The sequence below is a fragment of the Orycteropus afer genome, unplaced genomic scaffold, assembly GCF_000298275.1.
Source record: "Orycteropus afer afer isolate SDZICR_OR568_19922 unplaced genomic scaffold, OryAfe1.0 scaffold00270, whole genome shotgun sequence".
Lineage (NCBI taxonomy): Eukaryota > Metazoa > Chordata > Mammalia > Tubulidentata > Orycteropodidae > Orycteropus > Orycteropus afer.
In genome coordinates this window covers 805,181-829,385 of record NW_006921857.1, presented here as the reverse complement: position 1 = coordinate 829,385, position 24,205 = coordinate 805,181, and the positions used below count along the sequence as shown (strand labels likewise).

The window sequence follows — 24,205 nt, the reverse complement described above, 5'->3', positions numbered from 1 at the left end:
GCGAGCCTTCTGGTTAGCAGTCAAGTGCCTTAGGCACTACGCTACCATAGCTCCCAAAGATGACTAAAACTATGTAATGCCATTATGAAGCAAATAAAGTCAACAGCAAAATAATACCTATTTTAAAAGCATTTTTAAAAATCTGCCTGGCACTGTTCTAATTGCTTTATAAGTCTTGACAGCCCTGTGAAGTAGGTATTATTATTACTCCCCATTCTACAATTGAGTGTTAAATAATATGTCCAAGGTCACAATTAGTATGAGGCAGAGTAGAAATTCAAACCTAGAGCCTGCACTGTTAACCGTACAAAATTCTGCCTCTCCAGTAGATATATGATAACTGGCAAATGCTGGCAGAATAACAGATGTAATTCACTCAAATCACAAAAAAGACTGTAATGGAATGAGTTCACAGGTTAAAGCACCAGATCCTAATCCTTATAATCCTTTTCTGATTGGTGAACTAACCAAACCACATGTTTCCAGTCTCACCTCCTATAGTCCCTCACCCATGGTGGCCTTTTTACAAATGAGTAAGATCTTCTCAAAACTCTCCAGAGGTTCCCATCTGCCTTAGGATAAAACACAAAATCTTTAACATGACATCCAGGCTATTTTCTGGACCTCATCTTCAACTCCTTTCTTCCTCATTCATTTTATTCCAGCTAAACTCACTTTCTTGTTGTTTCTTGAAAATGGCAAAGCACATTCTGCCTCTGGGTATACAGTTTTGGGTATGCAGTTTCGTCTTCAGGGTATGTTTCCCTCTACGTATCCATGTGGATCATTCCGTCACTTCCTCAGATTTTTGCTTAAATTTCTCAACACAGGAGAAGACTCCCTGATCATCTTATATAAAAGTCCACTCTCACTGTCTAGGCCCTTCAGCTGCTTTATTCTTATTAATAGGTCTGATCATCACTCGACATACGTTTTTTTGTTGTCTGTGTCTCACACTAGAACATAAGCTCCATGAGAGCAGAAATTATGCCTGTTGTGCTTACTTCTGTATCCCCACTGCCTAGCCCTTAGTAGGTGTGCAGTAACACTTGTTAAAGGAATGGGTAAATGAAGAGAACTTATTTCATTTCACTAAATATTGAATTATAAATTTCTGGAATAGTCCTTAGTAACTAGCCAGATACTCACAAATTCTGTATTTTCTTCATAAACACAGTAACTATTCCTTGAAATGCATTCGGAACAGCATTTTCCATCTAAGTGAATTAATTCTTCACCCTGTAGAAATAAAGGTTGCAGTGGCACATACCAAATTAACATCTCCAGGTAGCAGGGCTAAATTGCAAAGCTGCTGGCTGCCTGACTAGAATGAAAACCTTCACACATCTCTTTACTCCTACCCATGACTTACTTCATCTCCCCCGGAGCTGCCCTTTCTGTGGAAAGTCTAGTCAATTCAGCATACCCCGCTAAGTGCTCTTATTCCAGAGCTGGTGATCTTGTGCACTAGTCCTCCCGTAACTTCCTGCCCATGACCAGGAGCTCACATGAATAAGAAGAAAGGCCAAGGTTAAGGTTACAGTCTTGGAAAGTTACAAGTTTCAGAAAAGGATCAAGCCATCTTAAACATTAAACGTTTGAACTGTTACTTTGGTTTCATTAACAGTACTCAAATGTAATCAATGTTTTTTTCTTGAATACAAAATCAGACACATAGGCAGAGATGGAGTCAAAGACTTAAAGTCAAAAAATGATTTTTATTCAATATTCTGAAACTCTTACTATTATCAACTTAATCACGATTTTTAAAATGTAAGACTAAATGCCACACAGAAGAATAGATGTTTAACTTTCAAAGTCTTATCACTTTAATTTTCTAATATCAATACTTTTAATATTTTTGTTTTATTACAAAAATAATAAATATTTTCTATAAAAAAGTTGAACACTTCTGAATTCTATAACTTAAAAGTAGAAGTTCCTGGCAGCCTTATATTCTAGGGAATCCACTATTAAAAATTCAATCTCTAGTAATAATTTTTCATATGTAAGTAATGAGCATCTAATATCTATAGGATAAAAAGTATTCTTTAAAGCACTTTCTAAAGATGCATATACTTTCTAAAGAACGGTAATGTTTTGTAAATGGAGAAGATATTTAATTTTGGATCTGTTAATTTAAAATGTATTTAAAAGTATAGAAACTATGTTAAATGAATAATGCAAATTGCATAAACAGAATAATTAATTACAACAATATTTTATGTTTTAAAAAATTGTGCACTAAATAAAATATAAAAGCATTGGTTGTCTGGTTAGTAGCATTACAGATGGATTTTTAAGTATCTTTTCTATTTGCCTTGAATCTTCAAAATATTCTACAATGAACATGCATTATTTTAATAAAGAAAAAAATAAACTTTTTAAAGTAACACAAAATAAATGAAAGAATGTTATTTTTTAAGGTGTTAGAAATTATTTCAGGAAAAAGTAATTTATATAGATCATTGTCCATCAGAATTCAATGCCAATCAGAGGCTGACAGAGAGCAGTAGATGCTATGCACAGTAGACATGTTTACATATAAATTGTTTTACAGAAACGTGACAAATCAACTAGTAGCAAAGGCATAACCCAGAAACATTGAAATTTGTTCTCAAAGCATATAAAGGAATTTATATGCATGCATATAAAGGAATTTATAAAACAATGTTTTGAAACAAGACAAAGTATATGTACTTCTATTAAAGGCAAAATGCATGAGTGATTGTTAAGTGCCCACTACAATACATACAGAGAAACTGAAAATGGAATATGCATCACCCAGATAAGGCAAAGAATACGGCTGTTCTGAGCCTTCAACCACTACTGTAAATATAGTGAGCTCTGCTCCCAGGGAACAAGGATTCAGTTTTAGTGAAGTAGGAAGTTCTAAATAGATTTGCTATTTATAGAAGAGGCCTTGATGCCCAACCTGAATCATTTCACTGTAGTGGGCAACTCGCTCCAATTAGCATTTGACTTTTGCTTGGAGCAAAACTGCTTTGTGAAATAAACTTATTCTTTTCTTTCTAAAGAAAGAGACCTAGTCTGCCTAACCCTTCCCATCAAATAACACCCACACCCACTGGCCCAAAAGTGATTCCACTAACCTGACATCAAAAAAGAAAATACTCTTGAGAAATTTTTCTCCATGGGAGAAAGGAAAGGTAGCTCACATTTATGGCACGTCTACTCTTTTCCATGCATTTTGCTACAAGCTTCCATCTCCCATCACTTTGTGGCTCATATTTGAATGCTAGTTCTTTTTAAGAAAAAAGTAATTTGACTTCATCTGAATTCATGCTCAAAGATATCATAAAAAAAAATAGAACAAATAAAAGCCACTGTATTACACCCTTCTACAGTTCATTTATTTATGTTTTGATGTCTAGGCATCTGGCTTGATATAGCAAAAACAAGGATCATGCTATTTTTTCATTTTTTGACAAAGAATACTTACATGCTGATTTCAATGCCATTCAGAACACTGCTGTTGATAGTCAATGTGATAATGATTACAATAGTGAAGGTGTACATTTCTGCTTCATTTAGAAGTTACGTCTACACACCTTTGTGGATGTGCATACACTTAAACTTAATTCACCATCTGGTACCTTAGTATCCAAGATTAGAAATCAAATGACTTTGAAATTTTAGAGAAAGAATCAGGCAGAAAGCTGGATAGAATGGAATAAAAATGCCAGTAACGTACGTTCACTACACCCACTGGCAGACGTAGTCATTTCCTCTGGGTGCTTCTAATGCGTTTAATTCATATGTCTATAACTGTTGGTGCCACAGCATATACTTTTTGTTTACATATCTAAATTTCCCGAAAGCCTGGAAATTCTTGAAGACAGACGGTGTCTTATTCATCTTTTTATCTCCAATGACACAAGTAAAACAGGAGGTAGGAAAGTTAGTATTCCCAGGCTTAACAAATCCATCAACCAGATATTCATAGAGTTTTGGCAAATAAGGAGGTTAAAGGATATTTTCTATAGCATTAAATATGGGTCAAAATTTCTCTTCTGATAGTGTTTCCAGACTGGAACCCAGTGCCTTAAACAAAATTTAGGAAACATGGAGATAATTTGGTAGAAAGAAATATAGTTGATTAATGCTTTCTCCAAATAGGCTAATGGCATAAGGCCTCCTCAATTCATCCACTAGAAAGGGGTAAGGTAAGGTTTGAGAGTAGCCTGAGGAATACTGAAGCTCTCTCTCCTTCAACAGTTGTTTCCTATTATTTCTAAGAACAGACAAGAGGACTGGCTAATACCTCCCTCAGTTAGGTTCTCTGTGGACACACGGTACCAATATTGAGGATAATGGGTTAAATTCTCTTCTATCATTAAGACTTTTTGTTCAGACCTGCCTAAATTAGGTGGAATAAGGACCCCATACCAGGATCACCTCACCTACATTTTCCATAAACTTGGGATATTAGACAAATTAAAACCTTGGAAAATAACTCAGCATCCTTTGGGTGGACTGTCAAGGCAATGAAGCCAAGCCTCAACCTGAGCACATTAAGGGAGAAAGAAAAGGGCCCTGATTAGGCTTTTTCTCATCTTTCTCCAAACACTCTAACTCCCTAACCATAAAGAAGGAAAAGAAATGAAAAGGTGTGTGGGGGGAAATAAATCTGCAAAAAGCAAAACCCTTTTCTTAACTAAATATGTTTCATCTCGGCCAAGACTTAGAAGTGGGAGGGAATATGAAAAACAACCCTGTCACTGACAGCCTTGTTTGAAAGGTTGTCCCTTCTTCTGCGCAGTGTAAAGAGGAGCTGAGGAGTGGGGGAGAAGAACTAGAAAGAAAAACGCCCTTACGCTTCAGATCCCTCAAGTTTTCCTCATCAAACCAAGTTTACAACCCTGAGGGAAACTGGTGGGGCGGATGGGAGCAGTGAAGGAGGAGACAATTTTAGAAGCAATTTCTTTTCCAAAGGGTCAAAATGGAGTCCAAAGAAAGAAATAAAAATAAAAAGCAATGTGCCTACAAGATACATCTATAGTCCAAACAGAAGCTGCCTTGTTAGAAACTTCTAGATTTTCTGTAGACTGTAAAAGCTAAGAGAGGTCAACCAATTTTATGGTTTATGAATTGTCCTTCCCTCTCTTTTAAAAACAAAACTAAACACAAAAGCATTTTGTTTTCTTTCCTGATGCACAGGAGCAGGCCCCTAGGTGCTGGCTCTCCTTTTGCTAAATGCCACCGGTGGGCTCTACAGCAGAAGTGGGCTACTGGTACACTTGCAGATCTCTGTCTCACAACTATATCAAGCTGGGCGAGCCACCAACAATGAGGTCCAGCTGCACTGACAGATAGGCTAATGTTCCATAGCATGTCTCTCCCTCTCCTGTCTCTGGCTCAGGGCTTCCAATCTGACCAGATGCATAGAGAGCTAAAAGCTCCAGGGGGCTATTCCAAACCAGTCTGAACAAATACTGGCATTCACTTTAAACTACAGAATCTCTTTGCTAGAAGGCCCCTTGCAACATGAACAGTCAACCTGCCTGTCCCCTCGGCTGCCAAGAAGTAAGAATCAAGCACAGAACCACCTGTCTCATTGGAAAGAGCTGTTACAGTTTGGGTGGAAATGCCTTCGCTTCTTACCTGGGCACACTCTACTTTGGCACACTCTCCAATCTGGCAGGTCACTTGGCCACGGTCACATATGCAGAACTCACAGGCCGAAACCTTCCACATTTCGTCCTGGTATCGCACAATCCCATCATAGGAGCAGCTTCCAGCAGAAGATACACATGTTTCACAGCATTCCCCATGATGCCGAGCCCTGCTCTGACCCTGAAGTAACAGAGGATAGTGTATGAAGGGTTACTGCTGCTGTTAGTTGCTGTGAAACCCACTCCAACTCATGTCGACCCCATGTGTTACAAGTAGAACTGCTCCATAGGGTTTTCTTAGCTGCAATCTTTATCCCAGCAGATGCCTTTACTTCAAGCCTTTATTTCTGCAGTGTCACTGGATGGATTCAAACAGGTAACCTTTTGGTTAGTAGCTGATCATAAACTGCTTATGCCACCCAGGTTCCTGTGTGAGGAGTAGTCCTTAGCAAAAGTATCAGAGGCTATAAGGGCAGAAGGACATAAAACAGCAACACTGGACATTGCTTCTCACCACCCTCCCCCCCATCTAACCCAGTCGAAATAAGCTCCCTCTACCTCACTCCTGCTTCATAGGAAGCATTATCTTCCTTCATATCTTTAAATAACATTCTAAATATTAAAAATGTTTTAATTCATTCAAAGAGCATTAAGAAATGTACTTCTGAAATGCCCTAAAGTACAGCTTAGGTGGCGTAGTGCCTAAGGCACTTGACTGCTAACCAGAAGGCTGTGGTTCAAACCTATCAGCCACTCCTCGGAAGGAAGGTTGAGCAATCTACCTCGGTAGTGATACTGCCTCAGAAACCCAAGGAGGGGTCGCTATGAGTCAGGTCCGACTCGATGGCACATAACAGCAACAACAACAACTTTCAAATAATACCTTTTCGCATCTTACTGGAGGGCAGGCCTGTCTGTGGCATCTGACCTCACCCTGGTCACATTTACATGTGGTACAAGCATTTTCAGTCCACTGCTCACCATGCTGAGTACAGCAAGAAAGGAGAAAGAAAGTAGAAAATCAAATGTTACATAAATAAAACAAACACAAACACATAAAACAGCCATTTTTATTATAATTTTTAACTGAGCCACAATGAATGTACTCCTAAGAAATTATATCATTTAGGTAGCAACAATCTCTAAGAAGAAAGTCAACAGAAGTCCAAAGAGAACTTTAGATTCATTTTCATTCAACTACATTAATTACAAAAAGGTGTTAAGGACACATTTCTCTCCAAGCACATATAGACCCTGAAAACAGGGAGAGGAATAAGAAAGCTTTGGCAGGCCCAGTGGTTGGTGAATCAACAGTCATTCTTCAACCCTTTTCCCTTTCAGAAGATCTGGCTCTCACTGTCAGATACTCCTTTTCCCAGCTTTCCTTGCAGCTAGGGCATGGCCTTTGTCTCAATACTAACTGAGGGGGTCTCAGGGAATGTACACTACAGTGGTAGAGTGAAAAGATTCTCCACCCAGATGAAACAAGAAAAGCCCACCTCTTTCTTCCATTCAGTCATTGGTAATAATTGTGTGAGGAAAACTGCCTATAGCTGAGGAAGCCATCTTGGGACTATGAGGGAAGAAGATGGAAAGCAAATGCCAAAATGCTGAGGATAGCAGGGTGGGAAGATCAAAAGGGCTCTTTGAAGACATCACTGAGCCTTTAAGTGATAATTCTGCAATAGTCATACCTCTGAGCTTCTTGATAAATGACAGAATAAATATTCGTATTATTTTAACTATTTTAGAAGGGTATTTCTGTTGCTTGCAGCCAAAAGCACTTTAATAGATATAGAAGCTATCCCTTCAAAGACAGCACAGTGCTGTCTGACAAAAATATAATGCAAGTCATATATGTGGCCACTGTATTGGGTAGTACAGGCCTAATGCATATAAAAATCTTTCCCTAATTAGATATCTTCATTCAAATGACTCATCTGAAATTGTACGTCTTCCATTCCTTAAAACCCAGTTCCAGATTTTCTATTAAAGGTCATAATACTGATTTCTGTTTAGTCTTCCTTAGAGTGGCTGCCAGCAAGGGAAACAGTTGAGTTTACTTTTTTGTTAGTTCTTTGCTTTTGAATACTGTACCTTCTTTCAGCTCAGTGGGACATTCCTGAGAAAGAACATGGACTCATTCATTTAATTTGCTGAGCTAATTTTTATTTGGTGCCTACTATATGTCAAGCACGATGGCACATAACAACAACAACAAATATGTCAGGCACAGTTAGGTAGATGGTTCCAACAAGACTTTGAAGTTAGCAGATTCCACTGACAACAACCTCTTGCATCTCTTCTCTCTTTCCCTTTACATCCTTGCTGCTTTTCCCCTATGTAAGGTGGAGACTGTCTCTGGATATCAGTACATAAAACTCAACCAAAGCAGACATGTGTCACATTCCCAGAGACTCAAAGCTAAGGGTAAACTGATGGTAACCAATGATAGCTCCTTCTCCCCCTCAAGATGTATGAATAGTAAGTTCACAAGGGTTCGTGAACCAGGTGCTGCTTGCCAGCACATTCCTTTATATTTCTAATCCCCTCAACTTAATTTTTTCAAAAAGACTTTCTGCAAAGAGAAGAAAAAAGCCAGTTATGTACTTAGTTTCTAATCCTGGCAGAGAGTCAGACATGAGGATGGGAGGAACAGTGGTTGAACAGGGAGAAGAAAGATGTGTGAGAATGTATGTCACACCTACATGGGTAGATCAAAGGTTACCTCATACACTTGGCCAGCTGCAGAGCAGGATTGTGCAGAGCACTGTGGGCAACATTTTCCAGGAACTCGGACTAGAGTTTCATTCTTAACACCCAAGAAGAGAAAAAGAAAAGATTATAAAATTCACAACAGTAGCAAAATTTCATTCACAGCGAAGTCAATCATGTGCTTCAAGCATCCATAACAGCAATTTCCTCTTGTTTAGCTTTTATTCATCACCTGGGGCTTTGAAAAGAATTAGCACTTCCGGGATCACTGTAACCCTTAAGAAGTTTGCACATTTCTAATGTTCTGTCCTCTTCTAAGAAACAATAAAACAAATAACAGCAATAAAACTCAGTATTTGCCAAATACTGTTTAAGTGCCTTATATGACCCTATTAAGTAGATGTTCTGATCCTTACTTTACAAAGGAGAAAAGTTAAGATCAGAGAAGTTGTGTACCTTGTCTAAAGTCACACAGCTAATAGGTAAATGATTGGTAGTGGGATTTCAGAGCCAACCCTTATCTACCCTTAAGAACTTTCACACTCTTGCTGGGTTATCTACAAACTCATAAGTGAAGTTATTTCTCCCTTGAAAACCACTTTTCTATTCTTTTGTGTGTTTATATGCATCCACACGTTTATATATGTCCAAGAGGGAGGTGGTAAACATGTTAAAATCAATCATATCCCTACATATCTGGGAATAATCTAGAACAAAGAAATGTGAGTAATAGACTAAATATCCAAACGACTATTACTCCTCCCTTATCCCTACATTCTCACCTCCTTCAAGCCCTGGAATGTCAGGCCATCATTGTTCTTTGCTGACTGAGAAAAATTTTCATGGTAACAGTCTCCTCAGTAATTTCAAAGAGTCAGCTGCACACTTTGACATATCTACAGTTTTTTTCAATACCCAGAGGTAGACAAATTAAAGGCAAAGGAAAAAGGATTAGAATGAACTAAGTTGCAATGATTAAGAGACTGCAGATCTTATATAGAAGATACTTCCAGTGCAGTTATCTTCAGTTTCTCTTCCAAGAAACAGAAAAAGAGATTTTATTATCATGGCTGCTCTGATATTCATTCTGTAAGAGCAAGAAGGCAAGTATAGTTGGGGGGGTCAAATAATCTTAATTTTGTATGTAAAATTCTGGTCATACCTCAGTAGATCTTTAACCCAGTTATGTATGATCATTTGGATTAATGCATTACTATCTAAGGGATTTATTTCAAACACTTGAACCACCGGAATTAAACCAACAACAGTTTCCTCCTTGCTTTAGACCAGGTTATTTTATTTATTATGCTATATACAAAATGCTATGACTATTGATGTTTTATAGAGTATGTGAAAATTGGACATGCATTGAAATCATTGAGCCTCAGACAGAACTCTTCAGCTTAATGAAATTTTGGTGAGGAAGCAAAATGAAGGTATATCTGATGTCACACTATTCAGTAACTTTACTGTAGTAAACAAATGAACTAAGGCTTATACAGTGTTAGGTAAACAGGGAAAAAAATATAATCACAAATCTTGAAGCACAGAATTAGCATTAATATAGACTTTATTGAAATAAACACTTTTTCTCCACAAATACAGACCAACAACAGAAAGAAAAAAACACTTTTAAAGAGAAAATAATCCAGGATATGAGAGAACTGCAGATTGAGAATTGAAATGTCTCTAGGCTGATGCTTTTTATACAGAACTGGAGAGGTAAATAAGAAGGTAATCAGAAAAGTGGATCAGAGAAATGGAAAAGACAATTTTTAACTATACCCTTGTATTGCTATCATACAGCTGAATCCTATGACTCTGGTCTATAAAGATTTGCCCTTTCAAGCCTACAGTCCAATATGAGGTCAGCCAACTATGGTCCATGGGCCAAAGCCAGCCCATCACCTGTTTTTTCTTTTTAATAAAACATTATTAGAACACAAACATTCTTACTAGTTTACATACTGTCTATGTTTATTTTTCATGGTGCAATGGCAGAAGTGAGCAGTTGTTGCCACTGTATGGCATGCAAAGCTGTAAATATTTATATTTGATCCTATACAGAAAAAGTTTGCCAACTCCAGATCAAGCATAATGTCCTGAGTAATTAAAGAGCTTAAATATTAAAGATATAATCAATGTCACCACGATTTGGGGTAGGACTACTATTCAGAATATTTCCAATTACAGTTTTTAGAATTCTATAAATAAAACAAAAACTAAAAACCAAACTCACTGCTGTCAAGTTGGATACGACTCATAACAACCCCTCCTTGGGTTTCTGAGGTGGTATCACTACAGAAGTAGATTGCCCAATCTTCCTTCCAATGAGTGGCTGGTGGGTTTGAACCACCAGCCTTCTGGTTAGCAGTCACCAGTTGGGCACTATGTAGTTAGGTACTATGCCACCAGAGCTCCTTGATTTTTAAATAAAATACTTAAGATAAATATTTGTACAATGTATTATAGGTAACAGTTCTTGACAAAATATCTTCACACCATTATACCCTTGAAGCTATAGAATGAGATCAAATCTCTGCCACCAAAAAGTAGAACTAACAGCCAATCTACTGCCAGAGTCAAGAGAAAGTCCCACTGATTGTAAGACATTCTGTGACCTTTATTTGCGGTGCAAGCATATATAGAAAAACCATCATCTCTTCCCAACTTTCTGCCTTCCTATATCAAACTATATGGTTTTCATCCTTCCAGTGTGGGACAATAGCTATTCCTATTTGAGACAGTCAGCCTGCCATCTCAACATCTCACCACACACAGTATGTTTCTTTCTATGTCTAGTCAGAGCCCATAATGTCTGGAAAACAAATGGGTGGGAAGTGTGCTTGTAGGGTAGGTGGAGGCAGTGATAAAACATAGAGGAGGGAAGAGCTGCAAAAGTAAAGTGCCACAGTTACAGACAGAAATGGAAATTGTTAACAGCAGGCAAACTAGAGATTATAGGTTGTTTTTTGTTGTTGTTTCATATATTCAGACTGAAAGAATGGTGGGTAGTAGAAATAGGAAAAGATCTGATTTTGATTCAAAAGAGCTCCACTAAATGAAAACCTGAAAGACTCTTAGACTGGGTGGGGGGTGTGGGAATAGTTGCCATAGAGCTGGCTCTGACTCATGGTGACCCTATGTGGATCAGAGTGGAATTGTGCTCCACAGGGTTTTCAATATTTGATTTTTTTAGAAGTAGATTGCCAGGCCTTTCTTCTCAGGCCCCTCTGGGTGGACTCGAACTTCTAATCTTTTAGCAGCCAAGCACATTAACCATTTATATCACTCAGGGACTCACTTCAAATAGGAGTCAGAGTATTTTCTAGTATCTGGCTATAGCTCCAGAAGCAGAATTAGCCAAGGGCAACCTATTTACCCTTGCAGTTTTCAAGTAGTGGGTATGGACAGGCCTGGACTAAGTATGAAGAAAGAGAAAGAAGCAACTTGGGACTATAACAGAACACTCTGAAGAACAACAGAAAAGAATACCATTCTGAAAATTCAGAGAAAGAACAGCCTTCTGAACACTATTTACTACAAGATCTAAAAGAAACTGTTCAAAAGTTATTTTGTAACAATAAGTTATTTTGTAACAATACTTCCTTAGTATGGTCCTTATTAAACAGAAGTAGGAAGCAATAAAGAAGACTGAAAAATGGGATAAAAAAAAATTAGATGAACCAATGATAGAAGAAACAAGGAAGAATTAAAAGAAAATTAAAGTGGAGTCATAAAATTAAAATCTACACTGGAGATAATAAATACAAATTCAAGTAGCTTTTTTTCCATAATTCAGACAGAAAAGACAAAGAGAAAAATGAGGTGAGGGGTAAAGAAAAGGAAAGAGAAAACAGCAATCTATGAATGAAAGGTGTTTGTTTCTGAAGAACTGAGGATTATAAAAATGGATATGACTAATCAAAGACATGACTGAAGAAAATTTTTTAAAATTGGACTACAGACTCAAAGGGCTCTAGATAAAATGTGTTAAAAGAGACCTACAGAGAAATATCCTGCATAATGTTTGAACTGTAAAAAAAAAAAAAAAAAAAACAGGTATTCAACAGAGTAAAACAAAGAATAGAAAGCACACAAACATCAGACTTTTCCTCTGTAGCACTAAATTCCAAAATACAATGGAAAAGAGTTTATATGGTTGAGATGGGAAGAGATTATAATCCCTCCAAACTTTAGACCCCTCCAAATTGCCTTGCATATATGCAAAGCAGTAAGAAAAATAATTCTCAAATACTTAGAGCCTCAGAAGATGTACTAGCTCTTTCTTGAAAAAATATCTGAAGATGTAGCCCAACCTATTCAGACTAATTAACATTGAGAATGAGAAAATTATAGTATTACAATTTGTGGTAATATCACCAGAAACAACTCTCAGTCTCAGCAGATCACACCTGAATGAACACACAAATTATAATGAGTCTTCAAAAATGTGGAGGGGTTATGGCTCAGTTCACCATGTATATAGACATTGTTTGTTGAAAGCAAACAATTTCAGTATATAAATCTGCATCCTTCACTGAGGGAAAAATACCTTATTTGAACATATGGAATTTCTCTCTTTGTCAGGGATTATTACCAACTTCTAAAATGTGATTTTAACTATCAAATAAAAATATATTCCAATGTGCTTTCCAAAAACTTGGAATGAATTAAAAAAATAAATTCTATTGTAGTCTTTCTGAATGGTTGAAATGTAGGTGATGTTTTTCCTTCTTGTTTCTCTGCTTTTTCCAAATTTTTCTTAATGAGTACAAATTTATTTTATAATTTAAAATATAAAGTTTATATTCAATTAAAAATAATGGTAGCCTTTGAAAACAGATTATGAATTTTCTAGATCTCTAGTCCTAGAAGTACATATATGTATGGTAAACTTGAATTTTCCTTATATTCAGTGAGATAATGAATGTAAAAAACTTGAAATATTATAAATTAAAATATTATAAAATACTTGAAAAATTAGCAGCTATTGTTAATGTCATTACTATTACACATAAGTGCTATGCAACTCATCATTTTTAGGAGGCAATACTGCATAACGATTAAAAGTATGAGTTAGATGTGGTCTGTGGAGGTTGTAGAGTTGTACGGCCTAGAGGTGCTGGCACTGCCTAGCATGGTACCAACCCATTACTCAGCTTTATCAGTTATAAAGTGGGGATAATAATAATAGCTCCCATATCATTCAGTTGTTATGACAATTAAAAAGCTCTTGAAACAATGGCTGGCACACAATGGACACTTAAAAAATGTGTTGCTGATGATAATAGTGATGACGATGGTGATGGAGTGATGGTGGTGGCGGTGGTGATGTTCTTCATCACTAATTCTACTTCATCAGGATATGCAACATTTTCTAATGATATTAAATTAAGAAAAGTGGTTCTAAATGATCTGACAGCTTGTTTTCCTAAAACGCCATGTCAAAAAATACAGACTTAGTGATGCAAGACTGATTAAAATTAATCTAGGGGAAAAAAATATATATACCTATTTCAAAATTCTAGAATGCATGCATATAAATTTGTATTTACAGTATGGAACCAAACTTCATATTTTATATTAATTATGTATAATTCAAACTGTAAGTTGAGTATTGTACATGAAGCTAGAGTTTTTGCTTAAAATGTTTTAAAATGGAAATTAGTACTTTCAATTATTCTAATATCAGCTCTCCTAACATATGGTCTGTGGTTAAGTTTTTCATGAATCAAAGAAGGTTCACAATGGTGTTATTTCTTCCTCATCATCTGCCTTATTGTAATGGTAGTATACTGATTAATTGCTCTTCATACATAAGGGGACGTACCCCGGAATGAGCTTAATCAAAATGCCCACTACCTCAGTGTCCTCCAGATATATTAAGAACAGTCGAGTGCAATTTTATCAAGAAACTCATTTGTTTGTAAAGCAAGGACAAGACTTTGTAATGAATGAGGAGATGTGACATGGGCACAGTAGTTGGTGGAATGTGAGTAATACAATCTAGCCTTTCAATTAGATACATTTTCCTTTTATTTGGCATTTAGCATTTCTTGTCTGATTGCCTTTTGTCTGCCTTTTAAAAATATTGCCCAATTGTCACAATATGCCATGTTATTGATTTTGTTTTATTTGATAGAAAGTACTGCTCTGTATCAACAGACTACTGGCTTCCAGCTTTTTGTTAGATCAAAATTGAGCTATTTTGCGACTGGAGGCAAACTCCTTTCATGGTTATCTGTCAGCTGCCTTGGAATATCCACAGGAGCCTTTGGAAAAGTAGAAAACTATAAAATATCATGTATACCACAGTTATTTTCAATTGATCTTTCTCTTCTAAATTTGTGTGAAGAGCTTCATCTTTTTGAAAATCAGATCAGCTTTAAATAAAGAACAAGATCTCACTATTTAAGACATCCCCAGAGTCAATCTTTTGGTAATTTAACTTACTCTCCTATAAGAATTAAATTGTGCACATCTGGATAAAAATATCATCCAAAAGTCAAAGGTATTTATGTGTCTTAAAGCAGAGTATACCTATGCATTAAAAAATAATAACAAGAATGATCATGTTTCTGAATTTTCCAGATGTTTATATACACATTTTTGAAACATCTGCAATTCGAGCTGGCAGCCTTCTTGTATGTACCCTTAAGGCTCAGTTTCATTATGTAACAATTAGCCTAAATGACTGGTAATTAGACCTATCCGTAGCTTCCAAAAGTAAGAGAAATAAATGTCTCAGGGTAGTCTCCAAAAGTATAAGGAAAACAAAGCAGTGTTTGTTTCTTGTTCCTACTGCTTCCGGAGCCTGCCTGACGTAATACCAGAAAAGACTCCCAAGTTTCTGAACAGCTTATGAAGGACCCACTCTTAAGTGTCTTCCTTACCTGGTTACAAAACAGAGGCTGACACTGAGCTGCAAAGCACTGGGCAACCCCATTGGTACACACACATTTGGCACACTTGCTCAGTCGCCAGTCCTCCCCATCTTGAAACACATGGCCTTCAAAGGAGCAGGGTTCTGGAAGATCCAAGAAAAGAAGCTTTACTGCGACAACTACATTTGTAGATCCTGGGCCAGCTGCCAGAGCAAGATCTTGCACGGGGCCAGGCAATTAGGAGGGGGCCTCACGCTTGGGGAATATTATCTTGATATTCTCAATAATTTTAATCATTGTTTGTGTTTTGTCAGTTGGACCGATGTAGCATGTCCTGAGGTCTTGGAGCCTCAGATCCTACTGCCTTTTTGCCTCCCTCAGACGGGGAAATGAGTCTATGGGTGGCACAAACTGTTAAGCATTTAATTATTCACTAAAAGGTTAGTGGTTTGAACCCTCTCAGGCACCTCAGAAGAAAGGCCTAGTGAACTGCTTCCAAAAGGTCACAACCTTGAAATCCCTACACAAAAAAAAAAAAAAAAAACCCACGGCCAATGAATCGATTCCAACTCACCGCAACCCCTCACTGGGTTTCTGAGGGGCTAAATCTTTACAAAAGTAGATTGCCCAGTCTTGTTTCCACGAAGTAGCTGGTGGGTTTGAACCACCAATATTTTGGGTAGCAGTCAGATGTTTTAGGCACTGTGCTACCAGAACTGCTAATACAGAAAACCCTACAGAGCAGTTCTATTGTCCAACACACGAGTTAAAATTGACTCTACGCCAACTGGCTTAGCTTGGCTTTGGATGGGTCATCAGCCACCTGTTCTCCTGTCCTGCCTAGTGAGCCCTGCAGTTCTCCACATACTGGGAGGCTCAAGGACAGGGAGAATGTATGTATGGTAAGTCAAGAGACCATGGAAAAAAACACTTTTTTCCTGCTTTTTGGAAAAAACCATTGCCCTTCAGTCAGGTCTGACTCATAGCAACCCCATGTGTTTCAGAGTTGAACTGTACTCCATAGGATATTCGTGGCTAATCTTTGTGAAGTAGCTCACTAGGCCTTCCAAGGTACATGTGGATGGACTTGAGCCTCCAACCTTTTGGTTAGCACCCAAGCATGTTAACCACTTGTACCACCCAGGAACTTCAGGGACCCCAAACTTTTCATTTTGCACAGGGCCCCATGAGTTCTGTAGCTGACCTTAGCTGATCCCCCACTCTTTCCAGGAAAACTGCTTCCAGCATGTCTCACTCATGGAACTCCAATGAAGAAGACTCAAGATGTAAGAAAGAACCTTCCAAAGTCAGATATCCTTTTCTCTACTCCATCTCTATCAACTCTGTTGTTTTGACCATTTATTTTCATTTGCAAGGTTATTTGGCCCGAAGCAGCTATCAGTTCTTTTTGATGGGTGACATCTGAAACGCTTAGGGCAAGTATAAGCATGTACTTTTTTAAACTCTGGAATGGTTCTCTATGGTAAAAGATTGCCAGAATGGAACAAATGGGGATTGAGGCGAGAAAAAATAAAAACTAGGGTTTTTATTCTTTTTTTTTTAAGGTAAAAGGCAAGACTAAAGTGCAGCTTCCAGGTACTATTTCATGAAAGAAAAATTCTAGCTATTATAATCAGGAGAGAGCCTAACTCAAGATGGCAATAAATTCTATGTATCATAAAGTATGTCTCATTTAGTTATAAAAAGGGAAGGGGACATACAGCCTTAAAATGTAACAAAAAGGGTAAATCAACTGACAGTGGTCTCCAAGGAGGGAGCCTGAAAGTCTGCCCCTGGCTTGCTGAACAAAAGCTTGATACCTTGGTATGCAGGCAATATAATCTCAGCAAGGATGCAATGAAGACAAATGAAAGACTTACTCTCCACTCTGTGTGTCTTAGGGAAATGTGAGAAGCCATCTCAACGAGAAGCCAGCAGAATGGTTGTGCTTGTTGTTGTCAGTTGCCCTACAGTCAATTCCAACTCATTGTGGTCCCATGCATTTCAGAGTAGAACTGCTCCAAAGGGTTTTCAAGGTTGTGACCTTTCAGGAGCAGATCTCCAGGCCTGGCTTCCAAGGAGCCTCTGTGTAGGTTTGAATCACCAACCGTTTGGCTAGTAGCCAAGCACTTGACCATTTGTGCTTTCCTGCATGGAGAGCTGACATGTTCATTCTTCTCTCCGCCAAGAGGGCAGGAGGAACTACCTTGGTCTCACGGAATCACATCAAAAGATCTTTTCCTCATCCCTTTCCCACTTGGGCACTCTGAATGCAGAGGGATACATCTGGCCAAGACAGAATAAATAAACTAAAGATTCACAAAATCCCAAGGTTGGAATAGAGTTAAAGGTTTGTTCCAACCTCACTCTCGGAAACACTGCTTCCTGCCAAGCACATGGCTATACCTTGGATCTGATAAAGAATGGGGTTAGGGATGTTGGAGCCACATTGAGCAAGAAAGAGAAAAGAAGGGTTGGGGTGTCACTATGTGACCTTCAAAGGCAAAGAACTGTTACAAACTCTTTCACTAGCAGCTTATACTCACTCCCAAGGCCCACACAGACTGGGCAGCAGCTTCCCTCAGGAATGAATTCTCGCTCCTGGTGTCCACATGACAGTGATGGACATGGCTGGGGGGTGCATCGGACTTCTCCATGAGTGCAAGAGCACACACTACATGGTGAAGAGGCCCACTCTGTCCCATGCTATGTGTTGGGAAAAGAAGATGAAAATAAAAGTTAGACCCAGAAAACAGACTTTCAATCAGCCAAACAGAAACAATACTTTTTTACACAAACTAAACATGGAGCTCAAATGGCTACTCAGGAAAGGGAATGTTGCAAGGTTCTGAAGGTTTTGAATATTCTGAATCACAGATCAGTTAAAAACAATTCACTTTCCTTTTCTTTCCTTTATGGCTAAGATTTTATATTTGGGAATTTTAGGAAAATACAAAAAAGACAATAAAAATTATGCCTAGCTCATAATTTAAAAAAAATTATAAAGCCCAAAGTAAAATCCACACACATATATACTATATTCTTTATAATGAATATATAGTTTTAAATACCACACACTCTAATCTTGTTTCCTTTCTTTTTAATCTGATTAACTCTCAAATTCATGCTCACATGCATTCTCACTTCTCCCTTCTTTCTTTCTCTCCAGTTCCAGTGATCTCATGGTCCTGGCTGAAGTGTGATAGCCAAGCCAGCAGGAGGCACCTGCTCCAACCAGTTCTCCCGCAAATCAGAGCCACGTAATTGCCCATGAGAATGCTCATCTAACACATGCACAGTGTTCCTAATCTATTTCATGCTGTGATACAATGGACTCAACACTTGTATTGAGTCAGTGACCAAATAGATTCATGTCTGGGATTACCATGCAACTTACCATACAGTTTAGAGAATCAAAGGTATCTAAATCAGCCGTTCTCAGATGTGATGGGGAGTCTATATAGGAAGTGAACCCTGACTATAAAAAGCTACTAATATAGCGATTGCTAGGAACTCTGGTAGCATAGTGCCTAAGGCATGTGACTGCTAACTAGAAGGCTGGTGGTTCAAAGCCACCAGCCACTCCTCAGAAGGTTGAGCAATCTACTTCTGTAGTGATACTGCCTCGGAAACCCAAGGAGGGGTTACTGTGAGTCAGATCCACACTGAGTTGAAGGAACCAAGGATTTACTCAGCACACGCACACACACACACATACACACATCAGATCCTAGCTAGGCCCTTCTTGGCTTTGGGACTATGAGTAGGTGATTTAATCTTTCTAAATTCCAGCTTTTTATTTATAAAATAATTATGACAACATCTCCTTCACTGGGTTAAATGAGGTAGTGTGCAAAGGAGTCAAGAACCCAGCAAGGGGCTTGGCCCTAGGAGGTGTTCCATTCTCTCCTCTCTTTCCACTGCAGTTTCATGACATTCTTCTTCCTTTCCACACTTTGGTGTTGACTGTGAGCACCAGGAATGGAAATAAAGGTCATGTCCTTTCTCATCCATTTTTATTTCTGCTATTATTATACTGAAAATTTCCAATTTAGGACAGCATATAAATGAGCAAGTCCACAAACCATTGGCTTATAAAAGACAGGGGGCAATTGACTTTTATGCTAGAAAGGCCAAAGCATCAAGACAAGGGAGAAATTATTTAAAAAAAAAAAATGGACAGGTCTCATGAGTTACAGATTTAAAAGTCTGTCAAAATGCATTATAAACAAAATTGAAAGGCAAATGACAAACTGATTAAAACACTTAAGAATTTTAACAATTAGAACTACACTCTAATATAAAAGCAGCTATAAACAATAAGAAAAAGGCAAATATCCCAATTGAGAAATTGGTAATCAGTTTATAGAATGTTCAATTTTATTCCATGCAAAGAAATATTAATTAAAATGAAAACTGGATACACTTTTTTTTTTTTAATATTGAATATGGAAAGATTTAAAATTCTTAGTTTAGTTTCGGTGAAGTTGCAATGAAATAGTGTTCCGATCGACAAAGCTGTCCCTCACTCTGGACCCTGGGGGTGGTGGATACTCATGCAGGAAACATATCACATGAAAAGAGGGCACATTATCAGTTATATTCCTGATAATGATAAATATATTTATATATTAGCCGTGGAAAATTTAAAATTGAATTGACAGCAGATTTCCCAAGCCTCAATAATCAAAATCTTTAGATGCTTTGAACTACTAACTTTACTTTTAAGACGTTATCTGAATAAAATGATCAACAATCCACAAAAAGCCTTTAGCACCAGGAATCACATCTCATTATTATTTATAGTGAAACTGAAAATATTTTAGTGAAAGTTGGAAGCAACTCAAATGCCTAATGATAGGGAATGAACATCATATCATTAAAAATCATGTTCTCCATGGGTAAAGGGAAGGGCAATGTACCAAATGTGAGTGATCAACACAGTGGCACTGAGGAAGAGGAAGACATAGAGAGGTGCATAGAGGGACAGACAACAAAGATGAACCCTTCTGCACAGACAGTACTGTGTTGTCAATGATGGCAAACATTGATACACAGGTGGATAGATGAGTGGATAGGCTAAACTAATAGGTATGTCTATGCACATAACAACAACAACAACATGCAGGAGGAAGTGTACCCATAACTATGTACAGGGTTGGCAGACAATATTTCTACAAGTGTATTTGTATGTACTGTAAGAATTTCTAAGTGTAACTGAGCCCATACCTGTGATTTCCAGCCAAACAAAAGACAGGCATATGAGTTGAACATTTACCTCAAGTAGATATAGTCCTTAGAGAGAACAATCATGGGAGAAAGAAGGGCTGCTTATGCACAGGGAGCCAGCTCAGGGGGCAGGAGTATATGGAAGGATGGACACTGGGAAGAGGTAACTATGGGGAGGAAGTGGGAAGGGAGCTGTTGCATTATGGTAAACTGTGGTCAATGACATGAGACAAAGTATATATGAACTTCTGTATGGAAAGTGAATTTGCTGTGTAAATCTTCACCCAAATCACAATAAAAAAATAATAAAAAGAATTTTCAGGTGTATAGTAGAACTGACAAAGGACAAGGTTGTAGTAACTTCTTGGCCACAGCCAGCTACCCAGAGGGAGGGAGTAGTTCAACCTGTGGGCTCGGGACCATGGTCACAGGGGACATCAAGCTCAACTGGCATAACATACTACACAAATACATTGTTCTACCTCCTACTTTGGTGAGTAGTGACTAGGATCTTAAACACTTGCAAGTGGACATCTAGATGCAGTGATGGGTCTCTCCTCGTCCAGGGCAAAGAGGAATGAAGAGAACCAAAGACACATGGAAACAATTCACCCAAGGGACTGGTACATCATGCGATCCTCAGCCTACATGACTATGAGACTGGAAGAACTAGATGGTGCCCGGCTACCACTATACAGTGGGAGAACAATGTGGAACAAAACTCAAAATCATTAAAAAAAAAAAAAAGGACCAGGTTTGCTGGTCTGATAGAGCCTAATGGAACTCCTGAGACTATGGCTCCTAGCTGCCTTTCAGGTCTGGAATTGAACCCACTCCTGTAGCTTCCAGCCAAACAAAAGACAGGCATATGAGCTGAACATTCATATTAGGTGGATACACTCCTTAGAGATATCAGTCATTGGAGATTAGAAGGACTGAGTATGCACAGGGAGACAGCTCTGGGGGGCAGGAGTACACACGAGGGAAGGACACAGGGAAAAGGTAACTATGACGAGGAAGTGGGAAGAAAGCTGTTTCATTGTGGGAAATTGCAGTCCATATCGTAAGACAAAGTGTATGTGAACTGCTGGATGGAAAATAAAATTTCTCTGTAAACTTTCACCCAAATCACAATTAAAAAAAAAAATTAATGGTCTCCAAAAGTATGCTAGGAAAAATTGGCAATATAATATTATATATATACATATATTCCAATATAGTGTTATCCATGTTCTATACATATACGTATGTGTGTGTGTGTATGTGTATGAAAGATAAAACTATACACATAGTATAATTCCAATGATGTAAAAAATACGTATCAATTATGTTATTTATCTATCTCCATTGCCACCCACTCCCTCCTAATAAACTGAGAGTACAGTAACAGTGGTTCTCAGAATATTGGGGCTACTAGTGATTTTTTTGCCTGTTGTAGACTGTTCTATATTTTCAAATTTTTCACTAATAAACACATTTTTATTTTTGCTATCAGAAAAAAAATTACTATTTAAAATATCTAACAAGTCTTTCATGTATCTTAAAAAAGTGAGATTTGAAGACTATATAAAACAACATGAAATGAACTTCTTTGTTTTATTAAAAGTTGAAAGACAGCTTCTAAACATCTTGACATTTCACTTCATTAAAACAAGAGCTTAGTTGCTTTTTTCCTAATAAGAAACACTAACTGTTGTTTCTTAAACATCACCTTTCAGACAAAGACCAGAAAAATTAATTGTAACAACAACCTGCCAGTCATCAAAGTTTTATCATGTGTAAAATGAGAGGACTGTATTAGTTAATCTTTCTGGTACCTTTGAGCTTTATGATGATATGAATCTATTATTGAACCCAAGAGACATAAAAATTAAGCAGTAGGTTTCCCTTTTACAGTAAGCTTGAGAATGATGGGAATAGCAGAGGACATTTGGCATGGAGACTTCATTGCTTAATGTCAAAACCACAGAAGAACTCCAGATGGTATAACAAAGTCACAGGGTGATGGAGAAGAATGATTCTCATATCTCTCACTTACCTGGCTTGCTGACCTAGTGGCAACTACTTAGCCTAGAAAACAAGGGGTTTGACCCATGCAGATTTTTTTTTTTTTTAAATTTCACAGTGCTCTCCATTCCCATTTAAAAATATTATTATTATTTTTTTTTAGAAACCAGTAGCATCAAAGAGAGCTCTGTAAAATCAAATAATAATAGATACACAAAGCAATTCTCCCACAAGATCTAGTCGTAGCTGTGCCATTTTAACCTTATGAATACCTTTTGAAAACATGAGATTTTTTTGATGCTGGGCAGAAGTGAATTCTGCAGACAACAGCTTAAATCTATTTTGCACACTCCACTCACAAGTCTGTTTGACTATTGACATAAGTCCAAAGGAAAGATAAGGTCATAAAGTATTTGCCTGGCTTATTGACAGAACAAAAGAATTCTTTCATATAATTTGTTCCTGCTATGAAGCTATAGATCTAGAATACTAACTATCTGGAAGAATTAGTTTGTAGAATTCAATATTCATTTTTTCTCTCACACACATAAATTAGTTCTCCTTTTAACCTCAGACAGTCGGAGTGAACAGGCCTCTCCCTTGCCCCTCTGTATTAAATCAGATGTGGGCATTTGGGCATTACCACCTGCCACTTTCTTTTTCAGTGAACCTTCAAGCACTATCTTCACCAACATGACACAATCTGGTGCTGGATTAAATTAGTGAAGAGAAAAAGAACGGGAATTAATGCCCCTTTCTGCTTCCCAACATGTAGGGAAAGAATGGGAAAACGCATTCCAACATTCTTCAAGAAAAACACATTTAAGTCTCTTCTTTCTGGTTGGTAAGGCTAGGCACAGATCCAAAAGTTAATTTGAAGACATGGTTTTGGAGAGGTCATGGACGAAATGATTCCCCAAATCCTCACTACAATAACCTAGCTCATGCAAGACTCTCAAACAGACCTGACATTAGCCAAAAGCCTCAAGTGGTTTCCTCACTCCAGGGAAGATCTCTAGATTTGTCTTGACTTAGAATATCAATTGTTTAAGATGCTGCCTACTCTGCAAGCAGAAAAGGTCCTCTAAAGTGGCTCACCAGTTTTATTAAAGGAGAGCCTTCTTGCAGCCCTGGCTGGACTGACTCAGGCCTGACCATGCTTTGTTTGATTCCTATTCTCTGAGCACATTATCACTCCAGCTGATTTTCTTTCTGCCACACCCAGTCTCTCCTAAACCAAAACCAAACCCTCTGCCATCAACTCAATTCCAATACATAGCAAGCCTTTAGGACAGAGTAGAACTGCCCCATAGGGTTTCCAGGGCTGCAAATCTTTTTAGAAACAGACTGCTTCATCTTTCTCCCATGCAGCGGCTGGTGCATCTGGTTTACCAACCTTTTGGTTAGCAGCCAAATGCTTTAACCACTACACCGCTGGAACTCCACACTCTACCCTAAAGCTTCTTCTAAATCTCTCTCGTAGGGAAAGGTTTCCACTTCAGAGCACCATTCCAAAGTCCTTAAAACACCAGGCTATTTCATAGCTACTGGGAGAGTCTCCATAACCTGCACTATGGGATCCAAGCCACAGGCTAAAGAAAGAAGATGACTACTGTTCAAAGGAAAGGAAAGTGTTCCCAGCAGCTGCTTCCTAAATAAGTTGAAAGCTCAAATAAGAAAGGCTGCGAGAGTCAGAGAAAAATCTAGTGATGCAAGAGGCAAGGTGAGACT

General features: G+C 37.9%; 1 protein-coding gene across 1 annotated transcript in view; it reads right to left on the bottom strand.

Annotated features, from left to right (window-relative positions):
• FRAS1 (Fraser extracellular matrix complex subunit 1) overlaps positions 1-24,205 on the bottom strand; it is a 541,721-nt gene that overhangs the window by 495,247 nt on the left and 22,269 nt on the right. The window contains exons 4-9 of the mRNA XM_007950381.1: positions 17,785-17,944; positions 15,248-15,381; positions 8,365-8,448; positions 6,520-6,621; positions 5,626-5,817; positions 1,150-1,239 (exon numbers count right to left, since the gene is read on the bottom strand). Of these exons, the coding sequence (XP_007948572.1) occupies positions 1,150-1,239; positions 5,626-5,817; positions 6,520-6,621; positions 8,365-8,448; positions 15,248-15,381; positions 17,785-17,944 (762 nt within the window). The remainder of the gene's footprint in view (positions 1-1,149; positions 1,240-5,625; positions 5,818-6,519; positions 6,622-8,364; positions 8,449-15,247; positions 15,382-17,784; positions 17,945-24,205) is intronic.